Source organism: Rana temporaria, chromosome 4 (genome assembly GCF_905171775.1).
Source record: "Rana temporaria chromosome 4, aRanTem1.1, whole genome shotgun sequence".
Lineage (NCBI taxonomy): Eukaryota > Metazoa > Chordata > Amphibia > Anura > Ranidae > Rana > Rana temporaria.
In genome coordinates this window covers 209498524-209523848 of record NC_053492.1, presented here as the reverse complement: position 1 = coordinate 209523848, position 25325 = coordinate 209498524, and the positions used below count along the sequence as shown (strand labels likewise).

General features: G+C 41.7%; 1 protein-coding gene across 1 annotated transcript in view; it reads right to left on the bottom strand.

Annotated features, from left to right (window-relative positions):
- Window positions 1-25325, bottom strand: part of ARHGEF10 (Rho guanine nucleotide exchange factor 10) — a 212574-nt gene that overhangs the window by 14025 nt on the left and 173224 nt on the right. The window contains exon 28 of the mRNA XM_040349804.1: window positions 4727-4849. Coding sequence (XP_040205738.1) covers window positions 4727-4849 — 123 coding nt within the window. The remainder of the gene's footprint in view (window positions 1-4726; window positions 4850-25325) is intronic.

Genomic DNA, 25325 nt, shown 5'->3' with positions numbered 1-25325 from the left:
GGTTGGTATTTGATAACCTCTGTGGTTTTTATTTTTTGCGCTATAAATAAATAGAGCGACAATTTTGAAAAAAATTCAATATTTTTTACTTTTTGCTATAATAAATATCCCCCAAAAATATATAAATACGTTTTTTTTCCTCAGTTTAGGCCGATACATATTCTTCTACCTATTATTGGTAAAAAAAAAAAATGCAATAAGCGTTTATCCATTGGTTTGCGCAAAATTTATAGCGTTTACAAAATAGGGGATAGTTTTATTGTATTTTTATTAATATTTTTTTTTAACTACTAATAGCGGCGATCAGCGATTTTTTTCGTGACTGCGACATTATGGCGGACACATCGGACAATTTTGACACATTTTTGGGACCATTGTCATTTTCACAGCAAAAAATGCTATAAAAATGCATTGTTTACTGTGAAAATGACAATTGCAGTTTGGGAGTTAACCACTAGGGGGCGCTGAAGTGGTTAAGTGTGACCTCATATGTGTTTCTAACTGTAGGGGTGGGGCTGGACGTGTGACGTCATTGATCTTGTTCCCTATATCACACCACTTCCCCGTTCTTCAGCTCCTGTGACCGTGCTTGTGCACAGCCCTGCCATTCTGCCGACGTATATTGGCGTTAGGCGGTCCTTAAAGCGGATGTGCCACTAAACAAATATATTAAAAGCCAGCAGCTACAAATACTGCAGCTGCTGACTTTTAATATAAGGACACTTACCTGTCCTGGAGTCCAGCGGTGATCGCAGCAGATGACGAGCCGATCGCTCGTCACCCTGCTGCTCCCCCCTCCATCCACGGTGAGGGAACCAGGAAGTGAAGCGCTCCGGCTTCACTGCCCGGTTCCCTACGGCGCATGCGCGAGTCGCGCTGCGCCCGCCGATTGGCTCCCGCTGTGTGCTGGGAGCCGAGTGTTCCCAGCATACAACGGGGGACGGACGGGAAGGGGAAAAAAAAACCCGTCCTTTGCCCGTATCGTAGGGCCGGAAGTGGGTGCAAATACCTGTCTGTAGACAGGTATCTGCACCCCCCTCCCCCCTGAAAGGTGTCAAATGTGACACCGGAGGGGGGGAGGGTTCCGATCAGCGGGACTCCACTTTAGAGTGGAGATCCGCTTTAAGTGGTTAAATTTAAACTAAATTTAAAAATAGCATTCCTTATGCTTAACGAGATAAAGCTACATTATTATTGTCTTCTCCTTCACTATGATTATCCTTTTGCTTCACTCACCACACAAGCTCACTATTTTGAGCACCTACTTGTCAATAGTTATTGGCATTTGCACTATAATAATATATATTTGTTTCACTTATATGTTAACACTGTCGATCTTGGGAACTTACCCAGTCATATCACTTTTTACTTACTAGTCTGAGTTTATGTCTGTCTCGAGATACTGTAGTGTCATAAATAACGAACTGCTCTGTTGTATATGTATAGTTATATATTTTTATTTTTCATTTTATTTTTCATATAATAAAAATGTATTGTTATATAATGTTTATTGTGCTACTGTATTAGTGTTTTTTCTGTGTTTTGTTAACACAGACAATTTTCTTTCTTATGATTCCCTGATAGCTGTGTATGTGTACAACCATCTTCTATGTCAGTCTCACTCTCTATGGTGAGATTTTTAATACAAATTATGATTTAGGGCGTTTTAACTATCTCTGCTACTGCTTTGTTGCTGCCTGCATGTGGTATTTACCATGGTCCCCCGGGGCACCCTATTCTCCTTCCTTGTTTTTTTTTTTTTGTTATGTGCCTATTGTGCATGCGTGTGTGTGCGCGTGCGTTTGAAGCAATTGCGTCACTTCCGGGTTAAGTCGATCTATTTCCGGTGGCGTTGCCTTTTTAAGATGGCTGCTGCCATGGCTTCATTGCTGCACATGTCTGGTGCGACACTGACACCATACACTCCTGTTGGCTCCCGTTCGGACCGGTTTTCCATGCCCTGCTGGATATTAAGGTAATTTATACTTTTCAAACTTCATTTTTCCAGATCCTCTTTTACCATTTTTGACTTCCTGGCCTTTTGCATAGCCCTCATAATATATTTCTTACCATCGCATGGGCCTCTCGGGCCCCCCCCTTTTTTCTTATTACCTTATTTTATGAACTTAAGGGTTAGGCTGGGTCATTTATGCTATCCTTTACATGTGGATCTTCTCTCTATATTACCCCTCAGCCTACAAGCTATCCAGATTCATTGGCTACCCATTCCGGATTCGTTATTGGGACCCCTTTTGGAGTATTTGTTGTCGCCTGACAAACTGTTTTTTACCTTTATATTTTTGTGCGCTAGCCCAAAGCTTTTTACAAGCATATATCCTGGTGAGCCACCTTTCAATTTTTCCTCATTCATCAATAATTGCTATGACCTTATCTTCTTGTAAGCTTGATGCCTCTAAGGTCCCGTACACACGACCAAACATGTCTGCTGAAACTGGTCCGCAGACCAGTTTCAGCGGACATGTTCGTTCGTCTGTACGTCCGACCGGACAATTTTCCGGCGGACTGGACAGGTTTCCAGCGGACAAATGTTTCTTAGCATGCTAAGAAACATGTCCGCTGGAAGCCTGTCCGTCAGACATGTTAGGTCATCTGTACAGACTCACCGTACATGTCCGCTCGGCCGAAAGCCCTTGCATGCATCGAAGTGATTCGACGCATGCGCGGAAACCTTGACCTTCCAGGGCCGCGCACGTCGCGGCGACGACGTGGCCACGTCACCACGTATCGTGTCCGCGCAGATTTCTGTCTGGTGGTGTGTACAACCATCAGACAGAAATCTCCGAGCGGACATGTCCGCTGAAAACGGTCCGGCGGACCGTTTTCAGCGGACAGTCCGTCCGTGTGTACGAGGCCTTATACTCCATTTCAACCTCCCTTTTTTTTTTCTCTTCCATTCCTGGTTTCATACTTTTTGTCCTCTCTGTTTTTTACCCCCTCAACCCCCCCCCCTAAATCCGTTTCCTACTTCATTATCAATCGCAATAGCCTTATGTCATTAGGGCAATGTTTTTAGGCCAGGTAACATCACTATATATGCCATTTGACTATTCTCGATGGTTTGTTTCACACATTCCTGCGGAGACTTATCGTATTTGTAAGTTACATACTAATTCTATTTTCACTATTTCTATTCTTCTATATATAATTCTCTTCTTCACTCTTATCTTTCTGGGTGCTCCTTATTACCTCTATTGGAGGGGGTCCTCTGGTCTACTACATGTTACCAGTAATTTTTTCAGCCGTTTTTATTTTTCCACACATTTGTTCTGTTATTGTATTGTTATGCTTAAACGTTTGTACCAACTGATATGTATTTTGATGTTTTCTTGTTCGTGTCATATCCTATGTACTATTAGACCGTTATGCTCCTGATGAAGCGTTTTTTCAACGTGAAACATGTTGAGTAAAAGCGAGTAAAAGCAACCCTCATCACTCCGCATATTCAACGCAGTCCTAAGGATCTAAAAGTTTTTATATAATTTCTGGTGCTGTATGATTTCTGTTCCTTTAACATACATGCATTAGTATTAACTTTTATGAAATCTCTCCTATGTATGTACTGTGAATAATATGCCGATATTATAGTATCATGTTCACGAAGTTCTATAAATAATTTCTTGTTCTGTAAATTTTCTACTTTTATAAATAAATATACCCATAGTATTTTTACTATATTCACTTGTACCGTCTAAAGTCCATCTCATTAGCCCAGCTCTATTCCTAGTTACATATTATCGGGACGTTGGTACACTGCTACACTGGCATTCACAGCGTTGGTCGCCCTGTGTTTTATGCACACTTTTTAGCAAGACCCATCTATAAAGCTACATTGCCAAAAGTATTGGGAATGCAGTAGGCTTTACATGCACATGAACTTTAATGGCATCCCAGTCTTCGTCCGTAGGGTTTAATACTGAGTTGGCCCACCCTTTGCAGCTATAACAGCTTCAACCCTTCTGGGACGGCTGTCCACATGGTTTAGGATTGTGTCTATGGGAAGGTTTGACCATTCTTCCAGAAGTGCAATTGTGAGGTCAGGCATTAAAGGTAAGTCTCTGCTCTAATTCAGCCCAAAGGTGTTAAAACAAAGCCCTTCCAGGACCGAGATGTCAGATGTCAGCTCTGCAAGTGCTCTTCTCTTCACCCGTCTTGCTTCCGGGTTTGTATAGGTGGCCGTTCCTTCAGAGCGTATGCACCAGTGATGTTACTGGCTGTACACTAAATATCTCCTAAGCGGTGCATGTTTAGGAGATATTTACATTACATATAGGTAAGCCTTATTATAAAAGCAAAAGACGGAAGCTTACTTCCACTTTAATGAAGAAGCTTTCCTTTTATTTCAAGCATATTATTATTTGTTCATACACTGCATGTCACGGTTACAGTGATTTTCAATTTGTAATATTACTCCATATGGATTTTTTTTTTTTCAGAAAATTTCGATTTTTTTTCCAAAAAAAAAAAAAAAAAAATAATTAGGGAAAACAATGTTTTCTTCTCCTGGCTTCAGAATTTCCACATTTTTATGCGAGCTTTGTAGAACTTGTTTTCCATTGTTTCTGTTTGATTATTCCTTTGCAAATTTGCAAAGATCTGCCTGTTTGATTATTCCTTGCAATCTTGAAAACTGTATTTTCTACAATACTAAAGCAAAGCCAAACAAGTATATTACACAATATTTTATGTATTTGTACACAGAACTTACCAGTTACTTTTGGAATTCCTTGCAGGCGAGGGACTGGGAATGCTACAATAACACCATGGTTCGTACCGACCATTAGTAGACCATGACAAACAAGCAAACTGGTCACCGACACATGCTGCTGCCCTGCAAAGCAAAAACAAAGATACTGCAAGTTATACACATTGGATTGGAACGTCTCAACAAACAAAATTCTTGGAAAACAGTAATGTCATTTTATTAGCCAAAAGAAGAGGCATTAGTAGAAAGATGACAATGTTATTTATGTTGGCGAGGTTGAATTTTCAGACATGTAGAGCCACTGATAACTGAAAAAACAACTCAAAAACACAGATACATTTTTACAATTTTATTATGTATGTTGTAGGCTACTGAAGTAATCAGAAAATATTGTCAGTGTCTGCTTTTGAGAAAGAACAAGAGAGTTTTAGCAGCGCGTCTCATGAAAATAGCATATACGTGCTTCAAGCTGTAGATCTTTTATGGAGAACAGTAGAGGGTAAATTAGTTAAATCTTTTAGTTCATTTAGCTGCATTCTCCTACCACGCTGTTTTAAGATAAGCACTTTGTAAAAACAATTGAACATTTCAATGCACATGACCTTCTAGTAAAGAAACCTTCTAAAATGTATACATTTACACACAGTAAATAAGATTTTTTCACTGTTGGAACATTTTTGCCGACTACCCATTCTCTTCTCCTAATTAAGAGGCATTAAGCTAGCACCATGGAGAGATAAGCCAGGATTTACTGTACATGTTTATGTTAGATGGAAAAGTGATCTGATTGTTTGGAAGTAACCAATTTCCTTTCTAAGGGAATCTTTCATTTGTCAGCTTAGGGTAGATTCTCCTGAAAGTTTACCCCCACCACTGATATTCTCAGTTCTATTTCTCCTCTGTGGCTCCGTTCATCCATTAGAGCCATTAGTCTAAACCCTGTTGAATCTCTGTGTAGGTCAGTGTTGTAGTGTACACAAAGTAAATAGCATGTTCCCCTTCTCCACGTGACAGTGTTCAAATCTGGTGTTTGGACACTCAGGCCTAAGCAATACATCCTGGGAGTGGTTTATTTCTCCCTCAAAATCAAAAACTAACTAGCTGGGTATTTTGGACGAACAGGGCAGAGAGGGAACGTGGCAAAGGTGAGTATACTGTAGGTGGTTGGAGTTTAGCATTAAAGTGACATTAAAGGCCATGTTTTTTTTAATAAAACATGTCATGCTTACCTGCTCTCTCCTCTTCCTGGGTCTTGTTGGCGCTCCTGACCCCTCCCGACTGCCGAGTGCCCCAATAGCAAGTGGCTTGCTATGGGGGGACCTGAGCAGGTTCAATCCTGAGCCGCTACATTGTCTATTTAGACACACAGCGCTGCACAGCCCTTCCCCTCATTGGTTCTTGCTACTGTCAATCAAAGCCAGTGAGCCAATGTCCCACTGCTGTTTTAGCCAATGGGGAGGCAAAACCCCAGAGAGCTGCTGCGCTTGTGCACATCGCTAGATCAAGATAGGGCTTGGGTAAGTAAGCTGGGGGGGGGGGGGGCTGCTACACACAAAAGGTAAAAAACCTAATTGCACAAAGGTAAAAAAAACTTAAGCCTTTCCAACCATTGTGACAAATTCTTTGCAATGGAAATTTGTACCACTAAAACTGTGTAAACTGCCACTTTGACTGCTGGTTGACTAGTTGGTGACAAAGTGTACTGTATACAAACACTAAACATTTAAGTATTTTATTTGATCCTTTTGGTCTGTTAAATGTACCATTAACCACTTCCCGCCCGGTCAATAGTAAATTGACGTCTAGGAAGTGGTTGGGTTATCCTGACTGGACGTCTATTGACATCCAGCAGGATAACATGCCGGCGCGCGCAGCCCCCCCTCGAATGCCCACACTGGACCACCAGGGAAGCCGCCAGGACCACCAGGGAAGGGAGCAACATGTGAATGGCCAGGTACATCTCCCATGGCCATCGACATGTAAAAAAAAAAGCACAATAGATGTCAATCAGTGCCCACAAATGGGCACTGACTGGCAACATGGGCACTGACTGTCAAAAAATAGTAAATAAACAAGTGATGCCCAGCAATGCCATCAGTGCCACCCCTCAGTGTCCATCCATGCCCAGTGCCCACCTATCAGTGCCCATCTGTGCCACCCATAAGTACTCATCAGTGCTACCCATAAGTGCCGCCCATGAGTGCCCATCTGTGCCGCCTTTGAGTGCCCATCAGTGCTGCCTAGGAGTGCCCATCAGTGTCGCATACCAGCGCCGCCTATCAGTGCCCATCAGTGACACCTCATCGGTGCCCATCAGTGACACCTCATCGGTGCCCATCAGTGACACCTCATCGGTGCCCATCAGTGACACCTCATCGGTGCCCATCAGTGACGCCATATCAACCCGTAATTGAAGAAGAAAACTTACTTATTTACAAAAAAAATTAACAGGAAAAAATAAAAGCTTTATTTTTTTCAAAATTTTCTGTCTTTTTTTAGTTGTTGCGCAAAAAATAAAAACCGCAGAGGTGATCAAATACCACCAAAAGAAATCTGTATTTGTGGGAACAAAATTATAAAAAAAATTGTTTGGGTACAGTGTAGCATGACCGCACAATTGTCATTCAAAGTGCGACAGCGCTGAAAGCTGAAAATTGGCTTGGGCAGGAAGGTGCGTAAGTGCCTGGTATGGAAGTTGTTAAGAGTGTTTTATTTTAGTCTTTGTACCAGTTTGAATAAAAAAATAACGGTTGATCCTGTACAAAAATTTCCCTTCCATCTCTGTGAACTATAGAACACATTCTTCATATGTTATGGGTAGAGAGAGTGACTGGTGTCACCCTGGAACAAGTGTTTTATTGGCAGGCTAATCTGGTGAGAAATAAAAAAAACAAAGGACTGATAAGCTGCTATATATCATGCTCCTGGATTCTTTGTAATTTTTAGAAGGAGGTCATTAAAGGCAGATCTCATATTCCTTTAAATATAGGTTACTCATTAAAGACATTCATTTAAAAAAAGAACACTCGGTTATGCATGAATTTCTAAGCATGTGCCACTTTTTTTCCTTCTTTTTATTATTCCAACATATATTGTAGGTTGGGATGTTTTCAGTTCTACCATTATGGTTACGTGTATGATGCATGTATTGTCTTTTAAAATAAACGTTATAATTTCTTATTAACAATAAATTATTTAGCTATTGGAAGGCAAATGCCAACCCTGGTGTTTTGCAAACAAAAACTGGCATTCTAATGAACAGCAGTTCACAATATAAAGGATGGCAAATATTCTACTTCCCACTAATGCACACAGATAAGGCAGAATAGATGGTAGATAATGACAACTCCTACACGAGTTGTTCATTCAGCTGTGTCATAAAGTAATCTGTTTCATGTATACAGAGCTGAAAGAAAAAAAAATTCTATTACCAAGAAATAATACGTTTCTGCAATATACACTTAATTTTACCTTTCCATAAAACAGAGCACTTGCAACTGTATTTTGCAGAGAAAAAACAATATATAAAATGTATTTAAATGTTATTTTGTAAATCACGTGGTAATGCCCAAGCCAAGATACACTGCTGATGCCATTAATTTTGAATGCCATTAAGATGTGTTTCAGTGAAAAAAGTAAAAGGTGCAGGTTCATTAAAAACCAGTGTTGCAGTGCAACAGTCAATTTACAATGAACTGCCTATTTTACCACAATGCACATTAACATCCTGTGGGCATTCTGTGCGGGGTTTGGGTAAAAAAAAGCCAACGGAAATCTGCAAGACTGCTTTTCTCACAAGTCTGTGGCCTCGTACACACGACCGTTTTCCTTGACAAAATAGTGCCGTCGTACGTGTTGCACGTCACCGCGTTTGAGAACGACAAGATATTGTCTTGACAGTGTGTATGCAAAGAAAGCTTGTCAAGATTCTCGACAAGCCTGACAAGAAACTCGTTGAGGAAAACGACATTTCTTTTACGATGAGATTCTCGGTCATGTGTACGAGGCCTGAGTTAACAGCATCTACTGCAATAGGAGCTTAATTTTTGGTCAGGATTTGTTTGCATCTGTTAGGATCAGAAGTAGATAGGAAACTACATCCAGTTTTCTTTTAAGCACACTCAGGCATGTATTTGGTGAGGCTAAAGTCTGGATAGGACTGTTACGTGGTCTGCCATATTGTGATGCCTTTTTTAAAGCCCCCCCCCCCCAATTCTATGAACCCTCCTCTTGCATCCCCCCCCCCCCCCTTAATACATACATTTCTCCCTGGGTTCCTCTGGCCACTCTAATGACATCTTTAGGTCCTCTTGCTTTCTGTCCTGCCGTGGCAGTGTGTGGTCCTCAATGTTACAGAGTGCGGCACTGCCACTAAAACATCAACATTGCTCTCTGTAGTGAGCCAAGGCAGATGTGTTATGGTTACCCCGTGGTAGGTATTCTAAAAGCAAATATGTCACTAAAAGCAATGGGGTAGATTCAGAAAGCAATTACGCCTGCGTATCCATAGATATGCAGCGTAATTGCTAAGTAGCGCCGGCGTATCTACTTTCTATATTCAGAAAGGCTCTTATGCCGTCGTATCTTAGGGTGCATTCTGACGCTGGCCGCTAGGTGGCGCAACTGTAGTTGTCAGTGTAGAGTATGCAAATTGCATACTCACGCCGATTCACAAACGTATGCGCGGCCGGCGCTCGTTTTCTACGTCGTTTTCGCCGTAAGGCTGCTCCTGCTATTAGGAGGCGCAGCCAATGGTAAGTATGGATGTCGTTCCCGCGTCGCGATTTTCAAATTTTGCATCGTTTGCGCAACTCGTTCGTGAATGGCGCTGGACGCTATTTACGTTGCCGTCGAAGCCAATGTTGTCCTTGCGACGTCTTTTACCGCAATGCACGTCTGGAAATTTTCCCGACGGAGCATGCGCAGTACGTTCGGCGCTGGAACGCGCCTAATTTAAATGATCCACGCCCCCTACAGGATCATTAAAATTACACGCGCTTATGCCGGCCCCTTTTACGATACGCCGCCGCAAATTACGGAGCAAATGCTTCGTGAATTAAAGGAACACTAAAGGTTCGTTTTTTATTAGATCAATTGATTGCTGTAAGCTAGAGCATTTAAATATCACTTACCTCGTTTTTCCTTTTGACCTCCAAAATACAATAATCCAGGTTTGAAAATGCCATTTCCTGTCACTCCTCTTCTTGCTTTCCACCAGCATCTGAGCCGTTTTGCATGGTGGAAAGCAGAATGTGCTCACCCCCTCCCTATGACTACAGCCCTGCGTGAAGATGCTCTCTTATCCCTCACAAGCATGGAGGCTAAGCCTAATGGGAACTGTAGTTCCCATTAGGCCGTGATGTAGCAAGAATGAATGCGCACCGCAAACCAGGAAGTCAGTGAGAATAATGATTCAGGAGTGACGGAGGTGAATAAAACAGCTCGATTTCAACAGGTATCAAACTAGTTATAATGCAACACATTACTTTTTACTAGGGGTGTAACGGATCGTCATTGATCCGTGATCCGCACGGATCAATGACTTCGGATCGGCACACACGTGATCCGTGGCGTGCCGCGGGACTGCAGAGCAAAGCGGTAAAAAAACACATTGAAATTGTCTCCGCTGTTTGCACACAGCCCCGCCTGCTCCTAACCACGCTGTGATAGACAGAATGCGTGTCCAATGCGCTGATGTGTTTTGTCTATTACAGCGTGGGCTTAGGAGGAGGTGGGGCTGTGTACGAGCAGGAGTGGAGACGGCGGTGAGTTCAGTTGGTTTCTAGCAGAGACAATGTGCTGCTGCCTGCCATCCGTTCCCCCCACACTTCTCCCTGCTGGCTCTGATAACCCCCCCCCCCCCCCCTCCAGCTGCCGTCCGTCCGTTCCCCCCCCTCCAGCTGCCGTCCGTTCCCCCCCTCCAGCTGCCGTCCGTCCGTTCCCCCCCTTCTCCAGCTGTTGTCCGTCCGTTCCCCCCAGCTGCCGTCCGTCCGTTCCCCCCCCAGCTGCCTTCCGTCCGTTCGTTCCTCCTCCCCCAGCTGACGAGTCTCCTGTCCTTGCTGCAAATAGCACACAGTGAGATGGGTGAGCTGTGCTCTTCTTATCTCAACTGTGAGGACTGTTTTTGGAGCTGACAGGGTTAACAAAGAGAACCTGTCACCTTCAATTGCTATGACACAGAGAATTGTTTTCTCTTGTGTGATAGCAATAAAGTTAAATGTAAAAAAAAAGAAGAAACAATAATTCAATTAATAAAAAAATAAGTAATTAAAAAGTAAAGAAGAAGAAAAATAATATTAAAAATAAGAAAATTATACAAAAATTAAAAAAGTAAAAACGACAAGCTACAAAAAAAAATGATAATGTAATAAAAAAAAAAAGAAGAAACAAAAAATATTTGAACTAACCATGCCGCCCCTGCCATCCAACTGCTATTCTCCGGGGGGGTGGTTAGGTTGGTGGGGAGGGGGTGCATTGCAAAACCTGGCCTTGGGGTGGCAGGGAAAGGAAATCCAGCCCTGCTGGCTGCCCTCTCACTTCTTCCACCCTGGCGAGGTGGCAATTTGGGGCACAGTGAGGCGGCAATTTGGGGCACAGTGAGGCGGCAATTTGGGGCACAGTGAGGCGGCAATTTGAGGCACAGGGAGGCGGCAATTTGAGGCACAGGGAGGCGGCAATTTGAGGCACAGGGAGGCGGCAATTTGGAGCACAGTGAGGCGGCAATTTGAGGCACAGTGAGGCTGCAATTTTTTTTTTGCTGATCCGAAAAATGATCCGATCCGTGACTCCTGATCCGAGGAACGATCCGAACCGTGAGTTTTTTGATCCGTTGCACCCCTACTTTTTACTTTATCAGCTTCTGTCAGACTTTAATTTAAGAGGAAAATATTTTTGTCTTTACAACCCCTTTAAGCGTAGCTCCAGTAATTTATGGAGGCGTAGCGTAAAAACGATACGCTGCGCCGCCGTATCAGTGCGTACCTGAATCTGGGCCAATGTTTGCAATAAAAAGTACTCTGTAAAGGAGAAAGGCAATAACCACCTCTTTCACTGCACGTGCTGCCAATCTCTGCTCTAGTAAAGAAAAATCTTTAGCTGAAGAATCTTTGAAATCTGACATTTGTGTTTCTAATCACAGAAAAATCCACCGTACACACATACTTCTATGGTATGTAAACTCATCTTTGGATGCAGTCAACATAGCCAGTGCTCCAACAATACCAAACAGCAGTTGTGGATTTTTAAGTCAAATGAAAATGCCACATAATCCTATGTTCTGGGGCACGTGGGACATCCTGAGAAAGGGTTTTAATATTCAGTCCAAATTAAATTCCCCAAATTTGTTAACTTTTCTAATGTGAATAAAAAATAGGCAATACTGATATTTTTCCTGAAAATCACAAAAACAAAAACTGTGCAGTATGACAATGTTTTTTAACACATCACAGGGTTATTAACACATCAGAGAGAGAGAGTTATTACTCTGTCATCTTATTTTCCGATATCTTGGAAATATATATAAATATGTACTGTAGAATAGAACTATAAACAGCCTACCACAAACAACATCTTATTTTTCACATCTTTTTTTTTTTTGGTAGCTGTTAATAATATCATGTACGGATTATATACTGTATATACTTTACTTTAGCCGTTTACTGGCTGTGCAAAACATGCTTGTTATGTTCTTACTATGCAGTCCCTTGACAAGATAATAGTACATACTTGCATCACTACTTGGTAAATTTTCAAGCATTGTTCTCAACAAACACCTGGAAAATTTTGCTTTGAAATACTTCAAGTATCAGCAATTAACCTTAGACCTTAATTATTAAGGCCCATGTGGAAACATTTGTGTGAAATCATAACATAACTGCCTTTACAGGAAGCACGTGAATGACAGATCTGTCATTTTTATGGTTACTATATCTGTTTTTTTTTTCCATCTCTTCAACAGCAGTCAGTAAATGAATGCAGTTTTCATGATCCATACAAACTTCCATAAGAAACAAATTACAAAAATAAAACGAGCAACCCTTAATAGATGATAAAGTTCATAGTGTGAAACACCTAACTGGTTGGCAAAAAATAAACATAATTTATATTATGTTGGATTCTTTGGACAGTGAATGCTTTTATAGCTATTATAAAGGTTAAAGAACAACTCCAAGCTTTTTTTTTTTTTCTTTTAACTTTCCTTGAAGGTTTAAAAAAATAAAATAAAAAATCATTAGCTGCAATACTTACTACACATTAATCCAGTGCTGCCCTCTGCAGGACCTATTCTTTGATACAAGATTTCCTGAAGCTGGCCGTTTAATGGTTTAATTTTAGCCACTGCAAAAAAAAAAAAAAAGATTCCTCCATTCACACGAATGAATCTGGAATCTGCCCACAGGGGCATTGTATTTGAACAGCAGCAATCGCCACTGTCAGAATAATCTAATTAGCGGCTGTAGCTGTTTTGCTGCAGCCACTAGAGAAAGCCATACACTCATTGAAATTCAGCCAGTCCCCTGGGGGGGGGGGGGGGGGTGTAACCAAGCAAGCAAGCACTCAGACCCCATTCACACCTGAGTGCTTTGTAGCTTAAAGCCTGAAGCTACAAAACGCTGTAGGGGAAGAAATCTATTATTCTCTATGGCGATAGTTCACATCTCCACTACAAAACGCCTGAAGCCAGAAGTTCCAAAACGCCTGAAGCTCAAAGAAGTTATGGGACTTTTTTTAGGCAGATTTGGGCGTTTTTCCTGTCCAAAATCACAGTAAAAACGCTGCAAAACGCGGTAAAAAACGCAGCAAAAATCGCAGCATAAATCGCAGCAAAACGCGGTAAAAAAACGTGTTTGGATGTTATAACTGACCAGTAAGCTAGTGCCATCACCAGAATATATAATGGAGCATATAAACACTTTAGCAAAAGGATTATTTTGATTAAGTTGATCCTACTGAATAGGGTGGCCTAACCCACATCAATACGTTATGCTTGACAAATTATAATAGGGGTCTGTATTAATAGCAATGGCATCCCACATAGTGACTATCCCAAAGTATTTAAAAGACCTCACTAACCTGAGGGGATATAAAGTGGGACTGGCAATCTAAAGGTTAGGCCTTGTACACATGGCCAGACATGGCCAATGAAAGCGGTCCGCGGACCGTTTTCATCAGACATGTCTGCTGGGATGTTTTGGTCTGATGTGTGTACACACCATCAGACCAAAATCCCTGCGGACAGAGAACACGGTGACGTATACGACACCGACGTTCTCTGACGCAGAAGTTCAATGCTTCCACGCATGCGTCAAATCAATTTGACGCATGCGCGGGATTTCGGGCCGCTGGTTATACGTCATAACCAGCGGACATGTCCGATGAGTCATACTGACCATCGGACATGTCCGACGGACATGGTTCCAGCGGACAAGTTTCTTAGCATGCTAAGAAACTTTTGTCCGCTGGAAACCTGTCCGCTAGCCCAGGAATCCGGTCCGGTAGGCCCTACACACGGTCGGACATGTCCGCAGAAACTGGTCCGCGGACCAGTTTCAGCAGACATGTTCGGTCGTGTGTACGAGGCCTTAGAGGTCAGTAGCATGAGGACAGTTTTTTGCCAATTGATTTTGAGACCTGAGTATGTACCAACCGTTTTTCTGGTTTGGATAGCTAAGTTTAGGGTTTGATCTGTGTCCTATATATACTCGCGCTATATTAGATCATCAATGTAAGAATAGATCATCAGTAATACAATATCATCAGAGTAAAGGCCCACTTGATCTATACTACTGTTTAAGGTAAGTGATCTAAAGCAATTGAAGAAGTGTATCCTGATAGCTAGAGATTCAATTCCTATTGCAAACAGGAGAGGAGATAAAAGGTCACCCTTGCTGTGTATGTCTTTGAAACGGTAAAGAAGGGGACAGAAATCATTCACCAATAGTTTTGGCGCACGGATGAGCATAAAAAAAACTACAAACTACTTGCAAAACCGGGAATCAAAGCTGAAGAGTTTAAGAACCGTGTGAAGAAAGTTCTATGGAATCAAATGCTTTGAAGGTATCAAGAGATGGCAATTATTATAATACTATTTATAGATGTAAAATTTTCCTATCGTAAAGTCAGTTTGGTCATCACGGACAATTGAAAGAATGACTGTGTTTAGTCTAAGGCCTCGTACCTACGGCTCTGCAAAAAACAGCAAGAAAACTGATTCTTGCCGAGATTCCAGTTCGTGTGTACGAGGCATTCAGGATTCTCGTCAGGAAATCTGGCCAGAATCTTGACGAGAAAAAAAAGAGAACCTGCGCATGCTCGAAATGACTTTGACGCATGCGCGAAAGCTTCCACGGTATAGGTAGGGTGAAGCAAGATGGCGGCGACGACATCGAATGTGACGAGCGCATGCTCGTCATACGCGATGATGTCACCACGTTCTTTCCTTTCAAGAGAACCGCGGTTCTTTTGAAAGAACAGTCAGTACACTCCGGCGGCAAGAGTTTCTTGCCAAGAATCTCGTCAGGGAAAACGACGGGTTTTTCGTGACGAGATTCTCGGACGTGTGTACTAGGCCTAAGGGCTAGGATTTTCACTATAATTTTTATTCTAGGTTCAACAAAGAGATCGGCCTATATGACAAGCCGTCTGTGGGATCTTTATCTGGTCTAAGCAATAAATTAACAGCGGCATTATACATTGAATCAGGAAATACACCTCTTTTAAATACTTCCCTATATACAATGCTGTGAAAAATGTGCCCCCTTCCTGATTTTTTTTTTTTTTTTTTTTGCATATTTCTCACACTTATATGATTCAGATCATCAAACAAATTTGAATATTACACAAAAATAACCCAAGTAAATCCAAGCTGCAGTTTTTAAATTATTATTTAATTTATTAAGGGAAAAAGGCTGTTCAAACCTGCCTGACCCTGTGTGAAAAAGTAACCCCCCCCCCATGCTAAATCATGAATGAACTGTGAATAACCACAATTATTTGGAAAGCCGAGTTAAATTTCACTAGCCACAACCAGGCCTGGGTACTGCCAGACCTGTTGAATCAAGAAATCGCATAAATAGAAGCTGTCTGACAAAGTGAAGCATGCTAACAGATCACAAAAATTCATACATCATGCCACAACCTTAAACAATTCAAGAACAGATAAGAAATAAAGTAATGTACTGTACATGTATCAGTCTAAGAAGGGTTTAAAAGCCATTTCTAAGGCTTTGGAACTCCAGTGAACCACAGGCAGTGGCTGTGAAGATAACTTGGGACAGTGGTGAACCTTCCCAGGAGTGGCCGGCCTACAAAAATTATTTCAAGAGCATGACGACGACTCATCCAGGAGGTCATAAAAGAACCCAGAACAACATCTAAAGAACTGCAGGCCTCACTTGACTCAGGTAAGATCAGTGTTCATGATTCAACAATAAGAGAGAGACTGGGCAAAAATGGCATCCATGGGAGAGTTCCAAGGGCAAAGTCACTGCTGACCAAAAAGAACATAAAGGCTCATTTCACATTTACCAAAAAACATCTTAATTGTCCAAGACTTTTAGGCAAATATTCTGTGGACTGATGAGACAAAAATTTAACTTTTTGGAAGGTGTGCGTCCCGTTACATCTGGCATAAAACGAAAACATAATTTCATAACAAGAACATCATACCAACAGTCAGACATGGTGGTGGTAGCGCGATGGTCTGAGGCTGCTTTGCATCTTCAGGACCTGGATGACTTACAATAATTGAGGGAACCATGAATTCTGAACTCTACCATAAAATCCTAAAGGATAATGTCCACCCATCAGTTCATGACCTTAAAGGGTTTGTAAAGGATTTTTTTTTTTTAAATCTTAATAGCTTCCTTTGCCTTAATGCAGTGCCGTTTTCATGTCCTCATTGTTCGTTTTTGCTCTCAAGTTGCTGTAAATTCTTCTCTGATCTCCACACCTGGTTGTCTGTTTCCTGATGACCACAGTGCTGGGAGCTTTCTCTCTGTGGTCACTAACTTCAAGGAGGTGTGATTACTGTGTGTCTAGTTTCTAGTTTCGTTTTCCAAACCATCACTGCTCTATGGCTCTGTATGCTCTGTAAGGTAGAGGGCAGAGAGGCAGGAAACAACATGCAAAAACGAAACTAGAAACTACAGGTACATTATATGATTGATTTTTATCTATTTTTAATCGTTTTTAAAAGGAATCAGTTAACTATTATGTCTCTATACCCTGTAAACAGCCACCATCTTTATTTTTTATTTGCAACTCCTTTAAGCTCAAGTGCACTTGGGTTATGCAGCAAAACAATGTTCCGAAACACAATAGCAAGTCCACCTCCAAATGATTCAAACACAGCACAATTTAGATTTTGAAGTGGCCTAGTCAAAGCCTGGATTTAAATCCAATTAAAATGCTGTTCATGCTGGAAAACCCTCCAATGTGGTTGAATTAAAACAATTCTGCAAAGAAGAGTGGGCCAAAATTGCTCCACAGCATTGTGAAAGACTATGTAAGTTATGGCAAATGCTTGATTGCAGTTGTTGCTACCAAGGGAGGCACAACCAGTTATTAGGTTTAGGGGGCAATTACCGTATTTATTGGTGTATAACATGCACCCTAACTTTAAGAGGGACGTTTCAGGAAAAAAAACTTTCCACAGCCCCCCACGTATAACACGCAGGCACAGTTTACCCTCTATTTTCAGGGTAAAAAAGTGAGTGTTATACGCCTATAAATACAGTACTTTTTCACATATTTTCACATATTTAGACAGCTTTTTTGCCTTAATCATTTAAAAACTGCATTTTGTATTTATTCAGGTTATCTTTGTGTAATAATAAGATTTGTTTGACGATCTGAGTAATTTAAAGTCATTTTTTTTAAAATAACAAACATGTTATACTTACCTCCTCTATGCAGTTGGTTTTCCACAGAGCAACCTGGATCCTCCTCTTCTCGGGTCCCTCTTTGCTGCTCCTGGTCCCTCCCTTCGTTGAGTTCCCCTCAGCCAGCAACTTTCTACAAGGTTCACCCAAACCAAGTTAGAGCTCCATGTATCCATCCAGACATGGAGCCCTGACCTGGCTCTGCCCCCTCTCTCCCCTGATTGGCTGACCGACTTTGATTGACAGCTGCAGGAGCCAATAGCGCCACTGCTCTGTCTCAGTCAATAAGGAGGTGTGTACTGGATGGCTGAGGGGATCGTGGACATCGCTGGAGAGAGAAGGTGCTCTGGTAGGTAATTAGGGGGTGCTGCTACACACAGAAGTTTTTTCATCTTAATGCATAGAATGCATTAAGATGAAAAATCTTCTGCCACCAGCCACCATCTTTATACGGTGGCAGGTCGGCACGATCCCGCGAACCACTGTAGGTGTACGTCGGTCCCTTTAAGCGGGATAGCAGGTGCTGCACAGCGGAGGTGCTGATGCTTGTGACCAGTGATTGCGATGACCTCAAGAGGTCAAGAGGCAGAACAGGGACGTGTGTGTGTAAACACACTCATCCCAGTTTTGTGAGGAGAGGAGAGATTGTGAGTTCCTACAAGCTGGGAAGCACAATCTCTCATCTTCTATTGTCAGTCCCATCCCCCACAATTAGAACACACACATAGGTAACACAGTTATAACCCCCCGATCACCCCCCTAGTGTTAATATCTTCCCTGCAAGTGACATTTTTACAGTAATCAGTCCATTTTTATAGCACTGGACTGCTGTATAAATGCAGATGGTCCCAAAAATGTGTCAAAAGTGTCCGATATGTCCGCCCTAATGTCGCAGTCCCGATAAAATTTGCAGATTGACACCATTACTAGTAAAAAAAATGATAACAATAAATTTGCCATAAACCTATCCCCTATTTTGTAGACACTATAACTTTTTTATTACCAAAAATATGTGAAAGAATACATATCCGCCTAAACTGACTAAAAAAAAAATGGGCTATTCATTACATCAAAAAGTACAAAATATTGTGTTTTTTTCAAAATTTATGTTTTTTTTTGTTTATATCGCAAAAAATTAAAAACCGCAGAGATGATCAAATACCACCAAAAGAAAGCCATTTGTGGGGAAAAATGGACGTAAATTTTCTTTGCTACAACGCAGTGCAGTATCGCCAAAAATGGGCTGCTCATTGAGCAGCCAATTCTTCCAGGGCTGAAGTGGTTAAATGTGACAAATATGCAAAAAAAAAAAAAAAGTTTTCACAGCATTGAACATACTGTATACCAGCACAGCGAAAAGTATTTTAGCTACCTGCTGTACACCTCTAAGGGTAAATCATCCGAGCTGCAGACCTAACCTATTGATACATTTGCAACAGTTGCCTTTATAGCCTCCTCAGTGATCAACGTATCCAGCGGGGCCACTTGAGCACCATTCAACTTAAAAAATATTAAATTGGTAAGGAACCTGTCTATATCTGCAGCTGATCTGGTGAGACTGAGAGGAGGTAGATTTTTATTGAGGCAAGATTTACAGTGTCTGCATTACAATTACAAGTAATTTCCAGAACTCTCTGGTACCCTAAAAAATCAAGGCAAGCATTTAAGCAAACAGGGACCAAGACTCTTAGATATAAAACTTTAGATTGCAGGTTCCTATTGAACACATTATTTCAGAGGTGGTGTCACTTGTCAGTGGGGATTTGGCTAGTAGTTGAAGGGCCAGGTACAGCAACACCAAAATAGATCTGGTTGCGGTTGTCTGTGGTCTGGAAGCAGTCAGTGTGTGCACACAAGCATCTTGAGGAGCTTGCATTATCATCTCAATTCCAGTTTACCATAGATATCCAACCCATAGATTCACTTTAGGCTTAATTTAGTAAGACAACTGCAAAGTGGCATAAACAACTAACCAGATTTTTTTTGTTTGTTTTTTATCATGGCTAAAAGGTACCTGCATTTTTTTTATTTATCCTGAAAAATCATCCTATGTATGGTATTCAACATTCAAGATTAGTGGTGACCTACTAAGAATCTCCTAGAATCTCATGTTACAACTATACTATTATATGGATCCTCTATTAAAAATTATTTGCATTAAAGCTAAAATACCATTTGTAAAGGTGGTAGAGTGTTGCTGTGAAAGAAACTCCCCAATTGTTATACTGAAATAGCAGCGTGGTTTACATTTGCAAATAATGGCCCAGATTCAGGTAGAATTTGCCCCTTTTTTACGGAGGCACATGGCAGCGTTTTTGCCCTGCGCCCCCGCAAATTATCTGCGCTGCGCGCGATTCACGGAGCAGTAGCTCCGTAAATTGCGTGTGCGCTCTTTAAAATTGCCCTGCGTAAGGGCCCCTAATGTAAATGATCCCGTAGGGGGCGGGAATCATTTAAATTAGGCGCGCTCCCGCGCCGAGCATAGAGCACATGCTCCGTCGGGAAACTTTCCCGACGTGCATTGCGGCAAATGACGTCGCAAGGACGTCATTTGCTTCCAAGTGAACGTGAATGGCGTCCAGCGCCATTCACGAATCACTTACGCAAACGACGTGCAATTAAAATTTCACGACGCGGGAACGGCGGGTATACCTTAGCATTGGCTGCCCCTACTATTAGAAGGGGCAGCCTTACGCTAAAGACGCCGTACGGAAACTCCGTAACTTGCGTACGCAGGGCCCGCGCAACATTGTGAATCGGTGTTAGTATGCAATTTGCATACTATACACTGAGCACAATGGGAGCGCCCCCTAGCGGTCATCGCAAGAATGCAGCCTAAAATCTGCGTGGCATAAGAGCCTTATGCCACGCAGATTTTATGCTGCAGTCGGCGTTACGATGTTCCTGAATCAGGAGCATTCGTAACGCCGGAGCAAGTCAGCAATTGCGCTGCGTAACTATGGTTACGTAGGCGCAATTGCTCTCTGAATCCGGGCCAATGTTTAAAAAACAAAGGGTCACTTTAGATTGTAAGATCTCACAAGCAGGGTCCTCTGAACTGTCTTGTATTGAATTGTATTGTAAATGTACGTTTCTCTTTATTTTGTAAAGCACTGCACAAACTGTTGGCACTATATAAAGCCTGTACAATTATAATAATAAAAAAAAGGACACATATAGAAATATTATTGAATATTAACATTTACGTAAATGGCTGTACTTTCAATCTAAATAATACAAAAATCCCAGTCAGAAAATTAGAAAGTTGCAGAAGCTAAATAACTGGCAATTGCACAGTGGCAGCTTTGTTAAGTAAGGAAAACCTTCAACGGTTTTCCAGACTGTTTACAAAGAATACCGCTATTTACTCCTGGTAACAAAGATGCTTTGAGAGGAGACAATTGTGTGGGACTGGGGCAATGTGCCCGTCTGAGTCAAAGTCACATTAAAGAACATGTTTTCATAGTTAACAGGCAATTGCTTATTTCTTTATTGTTTTAGAAGAAAAAACATCATTTAATGTAGTTGCATTCAAAAAATAGACAAGTAATACTCATCACATAATTCAAGGTTTTTGATTCAATACACAATGCCTTCATCCAATCAAGCCCCTAAATTGGTAGAATATTAACCAATGAGAGTATTAATTAAATATATCTAAAATTACCCTAATTTGAAGAAAAGAAGCAGCAAAAAGAATGGCCTTATCTAGTTATCACACTGAATTATGTAGTGAATCTCATGAAGTAAGAGCAATTCACACAAGCATAGATGGATTTTTTTTTACACCCCAAAACTAACCAGGAAAATAGATTTGAATTTTACTGCATTTAGGTCAGTGCTGTCTATATAGATGATGGGGCTTCTGTTGAATATAGCATTTAAAGCCTAAATGTGAATTGTATATTTTTTCAGAGTTGTAGATTTCACAGCCAGGAAAAGAAACGCCAGCGGCATTTCAACAACCCCCCCTTCCGCTTGCTGTCTGCCTGTCCGGCACTTACCCCCATCTAGGTGGCGGGCATCCGTGCAGTGGGCAATCGGACAGCAGGCATCTGGGTAGCGGGCATTCGGGCAGCAGGCATCTGGGCAGCGGGTATTGGCTCCTGTGTCCTCTCCTCCTCGGTTCTGCCGTGTGGCTTCTCCCCTCCTCCTATGTATCCGATAGGATCGCCTTTCCTTTCAGCCAATCTTGTGATGGGTCTCATACCCGCTTCCTTATTGGCCGGAAAGAAAGGGGGGCCAGTGTTATAATAGCAAATATTCATTTGCTATTCTATAACACAACTGGGTGTAAGCGCATTCCTTTCGCCTGGAGTCCACCCTGTTTTTAAGCCTATTCGAGCCTCTGGCTCTAATCGGTGCTTCAAAGAAACACCCCCACCACTGTAATTTATGCACCTGGCATCCTGCAAGAGGCCGGACGCAAAGATAGGAGGAGCGGCGGCATGGATAGGGGAGGTGGCGCCCGTGTGCCCTTAATGAACGGGCCAAACACATGAACTCATGTATTTTTATATCTGCATAAAGTACAGCTTAAACTGATATTTCAGTTTTTGGTAGATGCTGGAGAGTTAAAAAAACTGACAGTTTATTTTAACACTAAGGGAGTGTATTGGTGCTGTGGCCATTATGCAAAGTTCACATTCTTGCTGGATTTAATATTATTTTATAATATGGAGAATAAAAAAGGAGATGCTGGAAAAATTAAAGGTGGACCAGGGTCACAAATTATGACGGGGAGTTCTCAATATGGGGTATGAAGGATTTTTTTATTTTTTATTATTTTAATTAAGGATTTATAACATGCTTGAACTGACTCACCTCACCATCCCACAATCTCATCAAACTCACCTGTTTTTGCTTTGGTTGTGCTGAATAACACTTTATATAAGAAATATAATTTGGAAAAACTGAATCTCTGATCATTTATCTTTTGCCACATAGATATCCCCATACTGTGCCTGCTGAATACAATGTACCCCAAGGATGAGCTCTATAAAACGAAACTTTGAAAAAAATAGTCTCTAAGTAAAAGTCTACATGCTGCTTCCATCAATTTAATGTTATGTATTTTGCTCTAAAACAATGAGCCTACCTTGTGTTACAGCTTATGTGTCCCTGCAATTTTCCACCCAACAATAACAGGGTATGTGTTGGATATGATAGCTATCCCTTTGCTTTATTTATGGTTATAATGACCAAATATTTCCCTTCTTCTTCCTTTCAAAGATAGATAAATAGGGGAAACTAAAAAAAAACATACATGTGTTATATTGCGATAACCCTGTCACCTGCTCACAAACAGAAAGGCAGGATAAGCACAATACACACATGGAAAACAGAAAGAGGTTTCCAGTTTCCCCGTAAATTTCCATATCAGTAGAAAATATTTTTATTGCAAAAGTAGTCATACAAAATTGAGAGTTTCTAAATTGCCAAAATAATGGGAAAATATGGATAAATTCAGAGAATTTAGAATCAATGTGGTAGGTGAAATTTTTTTTTTTTTTTTGTTATAATAGGATTAAAATAGCTTCTAAAGGGTTAGGGAAAATCCTTTCAGCAATCGTGGACCTGTACTTGTATGGCCCCTCAGTAGCTCAGAATATGGCAAACAATATTGTAACAAACATGGCATAGTGTTACAATTTCCAGCATGTTGTCAAGGATGCCCATTTCCTATCGGTTTGTTCCAGTACTGTCAGCACTGTTTATTCAGAGCACTGTACTACAATATCTTAAAGTGACATGTATTAATTACTTTGAGTCTGTTTTAGGTCCCTGTTCAGTACAATGCATGTGTTTTCCTAGAATTGAAAATCGCCTAAGTTGCAGAGCTCTGCTGTCCTGCAGAGATGCTGAGGAGTTAGCTGAATCATGGAGGCACGTAAACTGAGCACGCTATCAGAGATCAGCAGCCATAATAAATGTGGTCAGTTTATAGAGGGGAAGAAAGGAACTAACAGGATCAGCCAGGTATTGTAGAACATAGAATGGGACAATTGACATGGCATAAGTACCGTGCTATATCTCGTGCCCTAAAGAGACAGAAGCATTTTTTTAAAATATTTTTACGGTTACAACCACTTTAACCACTTCCGGACCGCCTCATGTACATTTACGTCGGCACAATGGCACGGACAGGTACATTGGCGTACCTGTACGTCCCTGCCTAGACGTGGGTCGGGGGTCCGATCGGGACCCCCCCGGTACATGCGGCGGTTCCCGTGGCTTCACGAGCGATCCAGGACGAGGGTGCGGCTGTTCGTTTTTGTCTGCCCCCTCCGGATCGCTCACAGCCAATGCGAGCGCTCCCCCGTGTGTCACTTCCTCCTCCTGTGTAAACACAGGAAGGGGGAAGTGATGTATTCTCTCCTCTCGGCGGTATTTTCAACCGCCGCTGAGGACAGAATACATCACACAGTAAGTCTGCACAACACTACACTGACACACACTACACATAGGCACATTAACCCCCCCGATCACCCCCCCTCCCCCCCCTGTCACAGTGTCACTGAATGCAGTGATCATATATGTACTGATCACTGCATTTGAATGAAAAATGTATATAGCGCGGCACATGCGAACTGAATCGCTTCTGGGCGCTTGATTGTTCCTGTCTCTTGACATCAAAAGAGCAGAGTTTTAATCTGTCTTCTGAAGGCCAGGTGGTTTTCCTCCAACCGAATGCTGGTTGGTAAAGCGTTCCATAGTCTTGGACCTTGGAATGCAAACCTTCTTTCTCCTTTGGACTTGTATCTGGCTTTGGGTACCTTGACCAGGTTTTGTTTAGTGGATCGCAGAAGGCGATTGGAATTGTGGGGTTCTATCTTGTTGCAAAGATATTGCGGAGCCTTCCCATGGATGCACTTATGTGTCAGACAGAGTGCTTTGAAAGCAATTCTGTCCTTTACTGGCAACCAGTGAAGGGTTCTCAACGAAGGTGAGATTGATTCCCATGTTTTTCTCCCAGTCACAAGTCTGGCGGCCGTATTCTGAACGACTTGCAGGCGAGTGATTTGGTATTTTGGCAGTCCGAGGTAAAGGGCATTTGCATAATCCAGTCTGGAGTTCACAATTGTTCCCACCACGACTGCTACGTCTTCCTTAGGGATAAATGGAATAAGTCTGCGTAGTAGGCGCAGCAGATGGTGAGAACTGCTGACTACTGACCCTATTTGTGCATCCATTGTCATGTAGGTGTCGAAAATGACCCTGAGACTTTTGACTTTGGAGCTAGGGGTGATGATTTGGCCCAGAATGGGCGGGGGTGTCCAGGTTGTAGCCAGTTGACTCTTGCGACTGGCATGAAACAGGAGAAGTTCTGTTTTGGAGCTGTTGAATTTAAGATAACTCTTAGACATCCAGTTTTCTATCAAAGAGATTTAGTGTCAGTGTGACAGTTAGTGTGACAGGCAGTTAGTGTTAGGTTCAGGGTAGCCCCCGTACCCCCCCTAATAAAGTTTTAACCCCTTGATCACCACCCTAGTTAACCCTTTCACTCCCTATTGTCAGTGTCACTAAGCGATAATTTTTCTGATCGCTGTATTAGTGTCACTGTTGCCGCTAGGTAGCTAATTTTTTTTTTATTGCGATTTTTTTTTACTAAAGACATGTGGCTGAATACATTTTGGCATAAATGTTTGACTAAAATTTAGTTTATTTGATTTTTCTTATAACAAAAAGTAAAAAATATTGTTTTTTTTTTCAAAAATGTT